The following is an 8,110-nucleotide window of genomic DNA, read 5'->3' on the forward strand; positions in this document are numbered from 1 at the left end:
CTGGTCCTATAGGGCTCATCCATCCTGGATTCCCTGTATTTTCAGTTCCTATCTGTACCAGTGTACATCCTCTGGTCTAGCCAGACTTACAAAGTTGGTACTGCATGGTTCTTTGAACAAAAGAGGTAAACAACCTCTGCTGAAATCTTGGTCAAAGGCTTGGTTGTGAAGATAGTCTGGAGAGCCTAATGTTGACTTTTCAGCCCAGAACTGGGGAAGACAAAGGCTATCGCCCTTTTAATTTGCATATCTTGGTCTTGAGTGGAGACTCTTAAATTCTATCCTGATTCTTTGTGTCCCACCTTCACCTGTTTTTTTTCCCTTAAGCAACCAGCTGGCCCTGCCTTCCAAGGATTTCCAAGGAGATGACTCAGGGCTACTACCCTTCACTGTCTCCTTGGGAATTCACCTTGGCAGTTTGGGGTCCAGAAGGTGAATGTGGGGTACTCAAAGCTGGCTTTAGGACTATTTCAAAGTTTATGTTGAAACCTGGGCTCTATTGGGGTGCCATTGGTTTTAAGGAGAAACATTACGTCTTAAACAGGGCAAAGGGGAGACAAAGACATTCCATTTGGATACGGGAGACCATTAACGAGATCATAATGTCATCCAAGAATTTGTTGAATTTCAGAGCTTTAAAAAGGACGAGGGAGAGCAAAAGAAACTCACGAAAGTATGATTGGTGGTACATCAGTATATTTCAGTTACAGGTAGGGCTACAGAAGTGGGAACAGGGCCATGATTGGGACTGGTACATTAAGTTAGTCCAGTCTTCCAACCAAGGCAGTCAGGGGAAGACTCATGACTAAGCTACCCCCCATATGGTGATCTACATCAAGGACCTACTCAGGCAAAGCCCCTAAGGGAGACTGCTGCTTCCCAGGTGTGTGACTGGGTATTTGCAGAGATAATCCACTTTCCAGTGCATTCTGCCTGGGAAAACTTGATAACCAAAATTCAAACTCAAGGCCATCCATTTCATCTTGACTCATAGCAGTCTTACAGGACAGGGTAGAACTCCCTCTATGGGTTTACCACACAGACTCTTTTTGGGAGTAAAAGCACATCTTTCTCCCATGGAGTAGCCAGTGGGTTTTCAATTGCTGACCTCAAGGTTAGCTGTCCAAAGTATAACCGCTGCTCCACCAGGGCTCCTAGACTGGTTAATAGTCAGGAGAGATTCATTGAAGGCTTAATCCCGCAGGGAAGTATGCACATGGATTTTGGGTTCTCACTGTTACCCATAACCTTCTGCAAGCCAGATGCTTAGAATTTAAGTTCATATGCCAATATTTAGTTTTACTGTTTGAAGGGAGAAAGAGACCTCAAATTCAAATCCCTTATAGAGGGACCCATTTATTAAGTATAAATAAGTCCTATGAGTCAGAATTGACTTGATAGCTTTGAGTTTGCTTGGTTTTTGTGGAAATAGGACAAAGACAAATTATCTAGGTGTGGGAGGTCATCAACACGTAGCTGTGATGTGTTCAAGGATACACAGTGGTATGGATATGGAATACAAAGGAAATTTTACAAAATCATGATCGGCTGAAGATCAATTTCTCACAAGTTCAGTGCACATTACTACAGAAGCCCACACTAGATAAGAAAAGCTTACAAGATTGAGCCAGGGACTTCTGACTCGACCTTGGGCCAAAGAACCCAGTTTCTATCAAGGGCACACTCAGCTCCTAAGGCTAGAGTTGACCTTTCCTGGGCTGGCCAGGGAAGTAGAGCTCACTCTCGAGCACACTCAGGGCCAGCCTTTCCCCAGTGCTGGTCAAAACAAAGAACTCAGTGGAGTCTGAATCTGTGTGGAGCCTCACAATGGATTTAGGGCTCTCATTGTGAACCAAACTTAGTATTCAGAATTGAAGCTGGAATACTTATGTGTATACACATACACCCACCCCCCCTCACACACCAGCATTCACACCCCATTGAAGAACACTGAAAAAATTTTAGTGACAAAATAGTGTACAGTTGAACTATGAATTGAAAAAAAATAAAAGTAACAGCTGAAGTTTAACACGTTTATAATCTATTGTATTGTTTTATAAGTAAGGAAGTCATTGTGGTGTGACACTGATTTACTTACGAGTACAACACGCTAAATTTCAAGAGGAAAGCTGATTTTTAACTATTTAAAAAAATACCTTTAAAGATATAGGAAACTTATTCTATGCCAGTCTTCCCACTTGTGAATATCTTATTAAAAAAATCCTAAAAAAACCACTCTTTCAGTTAAAAACAAAGTTGATTGACCTCAGTTTTAGCAGTTGTATCTACAGAAATTGGTTCAACTGATTTAGCTTGTAATCAGCAATGAATATTATAAAAAATAACGAATGGATTGGTTTTATTTCTTTGTTAATCTACTAGTTTGAAAAGAGATTATAATTAGTGATTTAGTATCATGAAAATTCACTACCCATCTAGATTAAGAAACAAAATAAGACTTTTTGTTATTTTAAACTGAGTACCTCATTGTTTCCAAGTGTTACATACCTTTTTCTCCCCTGCAAGTTTCTAGTCATCAGGTGAGGAGGACTGAAGGAGTACTGAGTTCTTCCTGTGAGATAGTTATTATAGTAAAGGTCTCTTGTTAGGATGTTGAAGTCAAGGAATTCTGCTATGGAATGTACTCCTCGTCCCTGCATCCTGGCGAACCAAGGTTTGGAGAGGCTAATAAACAAAACTAGGCTGTAGGTTCACCCCTGACAATTTGTTCATGGAATGTCTCATCTTGATTCAGTACTTTAACAATCACAGAAGTAGCTAGGAGACAGGAACAGGAAATACTAGAAATACATATTTTCTAAAGTCTCAAAACTTAAAAAAAAAAAAAAAAAAAAAAACGCCTACACATTCCCAAATAGTAAAATAAATTATTATAAAAGCAAACTATCTTAGCACTTCTTAATAATTGCCAACCTATGAGTAGTCTTAGTGCTGTGGTTGCCCTGTAGAAACTATTGATTAGTGCAGTAAAGTAGATGAATTTGGTTAGCAAAAATCTTGCCCTAGTTTTCTCGATTATTTCAGAAGTCCCTATTTTGATGACTCAGAAGCAAGTGCCATAGGGTTACATGATCACATAGTGACTTCCACATGTACTTTGTGAAATCAGTGGTTGTGCTGAGTCTGCGACAGTCTCTGCGTGCCTTTACTATTTTTAAAAGAATATTCCAGTTTCCCTTTCTCACAAGTAGAGCACAGAATTTGGAAAGCATTTGGCTCTTGCAGTTTTGTATTACAAAGCTACTGTTACTGTTCATCTGCTACCCACCCAGTGCTTGGTGTTCACAAAGCAGTCAAACATTCACTGAATGGAGAGTAGACTTTCAAAACAATTGGTATATTTCATTGGCTTTATACATTAATTTTAATTTTAAAAATTTTTTAGTTTTTATATGAATTTTTAATATATGGAAAGGACACATGCATAACGGAAACCGAGAAGATCACTGAACCCAGAATGAAAGGTTACAATCAGTATTGTAGAGAGGGACAAATAGAACAATTTCAAGAAAACCAGCTGTGGTTTTCCATGCTTTGAGAGATTTGAACAAGCTTGTACTGGAAGCCCAGAAGGACAACCTGGATCTGGTCATCTGTGGACTGCAGGCTCAGATAGACTGGTCAATATCAGGGATGAGATGAGGGGGAAATGACTAATAGGTCAACCTATAAATACAGTTCAACATGTAAAAAAATGGCACAATGTTTAACCGCTTATTTGCCACGTGAAAGGTAGGCAGTTGGAATCTACTGAACGGTGCATGGGAGAAATATCTAGTCTGCTCCTGGGACGATTACAGCCTAGAAAATCTTATGGGTCAATTGTGCCAAAATTGACTTGATAGCAACTAATTAAGAGAATAAAAGTTGGCTTGCAATTAATTAAACTGAAAATCTGACTTGAAAAATCCTATATGGGCAGAGAGTGAGTCACACAGTACGGCTTGCCTTGAACACAACAAAGAGGTGACCCTTCCTTCAGTCTAAGTGCCTGCCTCGCTCAGGCAACATTTGGTGCCTGTGTTAGTGTGTTAAAACACTCGCCAGTGTGTGCTTTTTCATTTTTTGGTACAATACCGTAATTATGACTTCAAAGAAAGTCAGTGATACCAGCAGTTAAGCTAAGAGGAAAGCTGTGAGAAGCAGGAAAAAGAAAGAAACTATTGCGAAATTTCAGTCAGGTCACTTCTTGTCCGATTTGGCAGCTGAATATAACATGGCTAAGTTGATACCAACATAGAAAACATTTTCAGAAAAATGTGATGGAAGTGGCTAATGTAGTTAAACATGTGAGATCGTTAACCACGAAATAACCTGGGACCATCAAAGTTGAAAAGTTCCTCTTATTGGAAACAACTCGATGGCAATAGTGTGTCCTGGAGTGATAAGTATACAAGAAGGCTAAGAGCCGCCATCATGATTTTATTTAAAGTCCACGAAAAATGAATTTACAAGGGTAATTTTTGGGCCTCAGAACCAATTATTTGATTTTCCATTATTTTTTATGGGAAAAATAAGTTGAGTTATGAAATTTTTTGATGTTCCAACCTGAATTTGGAATGAATTGAGTTCGACAACTGAGGTGCCCTGTATTACAATTGGAACATGAATCATCCCGTTAGTTGCTGTTATCTGTTAACATTTCTATTTCTGAGATGATAAAATTTAAACACGTAAGCACAAACAATATGAGATGATACTTAAATTGAAATCAAACACAGGAATGCACCATGAAAGAATTAGGCACCACTTCCACATTTAAAAACACACTTAAAATGTGGATAATGTTTAAAATGTTTAACGCACCTAACATTTTTGTTTATATGAAACTGTTCAGAACTCAGTGCAATTTAACCAGCTCTCTCAGATTTCTTATTGTGTGTTCTCCAATTGTGGCCCATTTCTCACAACTTTAGTAGCCACCGCTCCGATTCACTGTAAAGAGAGGTCTAGAGTAGAGCGGAAACAGCAGTTTGACTGACCTGTTAATCCGCTGGCATAACAGTAGTCACCACCTATGGCTTGCACAATGTTACTTTCCAAAGCAGTGAACTTACCAGTCATGTGCCAGAGAAACATTCAGCACACATAGGCACTAAATGCAAAACACGGTCCCGTGATCTTGCTTAAAACCTAAAAACTATAACTTAAAAAATAACTGAAAGTAGTGGAGGGTAAAAATATAGGTTTCAGATTTCTATTTGGGTTTCAGGTTCACTCCAAAAATTACATTTTTTTTCTTTGGTTATTGGTTATGTTCCTTTGATTCTCAGTTTGAAGCCTCACTAATGGCATACAGATCTGTGTAATTTACATTAAATGTTACATATTTTCCGAAGGTATATGTTTTTCTTAGATGACATTCAGCTTGCATTAATTGTTTCAGATACACAATGACATCCTTTCAAGAAGTCCCATTGCAGACATCCAACTTTGCACATGTCATCTTTCAAAATGTGGCCAAGAGCTATCTTCCTAATGTACATCTGGAATGTCATTACACCTTAACTCCATATATCCATCCCCATCCAAAAGATTGGGTTGGTATATTCAAGGTAAGAAATCTTTTTGATGTTTTTATTGCATGAAGGCACTTTCTTCATTTTCTTTTTCAACAAATTGACAGGTAGCTCAAAGTAGGTTTGTCTTAGATGTACATTAAGGGTCATTTTGGTCAACATAACCATGAAATATTTCACAAAGAGAACATGGTAGTATAAGATAAATGTTGGCCACATCAACAGGCTTCCCCCCCCCGCCCCATTCTTTTTTATCTCTCTCTCCATCTAATAAAATCTAAAACATTTTATTAGGGGCTCATCCAACTGTTATCGCAATCCATACACACATCAATTGTGTAAAGCGCATTTGTACATCATTCTCAAAACATTTTCTCTCCACTTAAACCCCTGGCATTAGGTCCTTATTTTTCCCCTCCCTCCCCAGGTTTTCTTTCTGTGATCATGAGATTTAACTTTTACTCAAGATCTTGTAAAAAAATTTCCAGAAACATTTTCCATTCATTATCTATGAAAATGTTCTCTCCTTTTGGTTCTGTGTTAGGCTGGGTTGTCTAGAGAAAAACATCTAGTGACATCATCTGTGTATAAGAAATGACTTTACATTAAGAAGTAATTTTACCCAGAAGGCATCCCAGCCCAGTCTGATACTACTATAATGTTAGCCTGTAGGTCCCTCTTCAGACTCTGATGTTGCTGCAGGCCAGGTGATCCAGAAAGGTGAATTACTTCCTTTCCTCCATCTCTTCTTCAAACTGCTCTGTACAACCTATATAATAAACCCAAACAAACTTAGTAGACCCTGTACTATTGAGTGGTTTTGATTCCTAAAGGACAAAAGAGTTTACTGCTCCATAGGGTTTTCAAGGTAAGTCTTTACAGAAGCTGACTAACTTGCCTCATCATTTTATATACCACAAAATGAAAATTTGGGTATATATTTTTTTCTTCGAAACTCACTATTCAATGATAACTCATTGTTTTCTGCAATGATAGAATTGCAGTAAAAACATAGGAAAGACTATAGAAGTGCACCCAAGGCCATATTTACTATTAAACCCCACATTAATTGCATCAGAATATCGTGTCACATTATATTTGAATTATTGTTTTATTTGTGTGTATAAATTTGATCTTAGTTGTATAAGCATCCAAGCATAAGGGATTTGTTTACTTAAGTACAGATTTAATCACCTTATAATTTAAATGCTTTATATTAACACTAAAAGTCCATAAGACCTTTTTTTAAACCTTAAAAACTTAAAAAGGAGTTTTACAATTCTCATTATTGATACTACTAGGAAATACAGGATACTACTAGGAAATAAGGGATAAAAATTGAGTACTGTATGTGATATGTGTGCCAAAAGTTATAGAGGCAGATAGTGACAATCAGGACAAGGCAAACAAAGCCACAAGGTACTGTTCTCACTACATCATGCCATCAACCAGATTTTTAAATATAAACTACCTGGTGTGGGGAGTGACACTGTCCAGTGATATTATGGTTGGCTTCTTGTTACACAAGTTTTTGTATCCCTTCTCGACCCTCCTATTGAGATTTCTCTTCCTTTTGCTGCTTCTGTTTTCCTGCCTTGGTCTCTTTTCCAATCAGCCTAATTTCATTTACTTATTTTTAAATGCCCCTTTTGGGTAAATACCAGTTTTAAAAATTTAGAAGACTACTGAAAATATAAATGTGGAAACTTAAATGTAGGGTATGTCCATTCCCTCAGAAACTGCTCTATTGCTTTCCAGAAGCTTTCACATGTGTTTTGAAGCATGTCTAACTTCTCCTTCCATTTGACACAAAGCACTGTTCAGCTTTTCTTCTCCAGAGTATGAAGCAAAATACAGATAACAAAATTTTCATCAAGTTAGATCTTAATACAAAATAGAAATTTTGTTAAATTTATATAGTTTTATAGCATTAGGTTATAGGATAATAAAAAAATCATAATGAAATTTGACATGCTAAAACACTCATGAGTTGTAAACACATTAAATGAATATTATAATTTTAGGATACAATAAAAACAATATGTTAAAGGATACTAATCTATTACTTTCTTGAACTATTTACTCCTAAATCCTCCATTCTTATTTGTTATTTTCCTTTAGGTTGGATGGAGTACAGCTCGTGATTATTACACATTTTTGTGGTCCCCTATGCCTGAACATTATGTAGGAGGATCAACAGTCAATAGTGTTCTCGTATTTCAAGGTAAAACTGAACATGTTGGAATTTGAAATTAGATGTCTTATTACCATTAACAAGGTTTTCCATCAACACCATTGTCTACTGCTTACTCATGTTCAGGCTACCAGAGTTGAATATTAGTGTTTTTGTTTTGCAAAAGACTTTAAGTAAATGATCAAGTGTAAGCCACATTGTGTTATTTGATGTAGACTTTTAAAGATGCTTTTGCTTGCTATCTTAGCTTTCACTGGAGAAATTGAATTTCTTCACATCTCTTTAATTTCCACATGATCAATTCAGTGACATTGATTAAATTCTTCAAGTTGTGTGGCCATTCTTACCATCTTTTCTTTTTAAATCATTTTATTGG

At 37.0% G+C, this 8,110-nt stretch overlaps 1 protein-coding gene across 1 annotated transcript in view; it reads left to right on the plus strand.

The window, feature by feature from the left end:
• Positions 1-8,110, plus strand: part of TAX1BP1 (Tax1 binding protein 1) — a 64,138-nt gene that overhangs the window by 7,597 nt on the left and 48,431 nt on the right. The window contains exons 2-3 of the mRNA XM_045288662.1: positions 5,408-5,576; positions 7,662-7,764. Of these exons, the coding sequence (XP_045144597.1) occupies positions 5,415-5,576; positions 7,662-7,764 (265 nt within the window). The 5' untranslated portion in view covers positions 5,408-5,414. The remainder of the gene's footprint in view (positions 1-5,407; positions 5,577-7,661; positions 7,765-8,110) is intronic.

This window comes from Echinops telfairi, unplaced genomic scaffold (assembly GCF_000313985.2).
Source record: "Echinops telfairi isolate 266 unplaced genomic scaffold, ASM31398v2 ScPeMD7_23;HRSCAF=83, whole genome shotgun sequence".
NCBI lineage: Eukaryota > Metazoa > Chordata > Mammalia > Afrosoricida > Tenrecidae > Echinops > Echinops telfairi.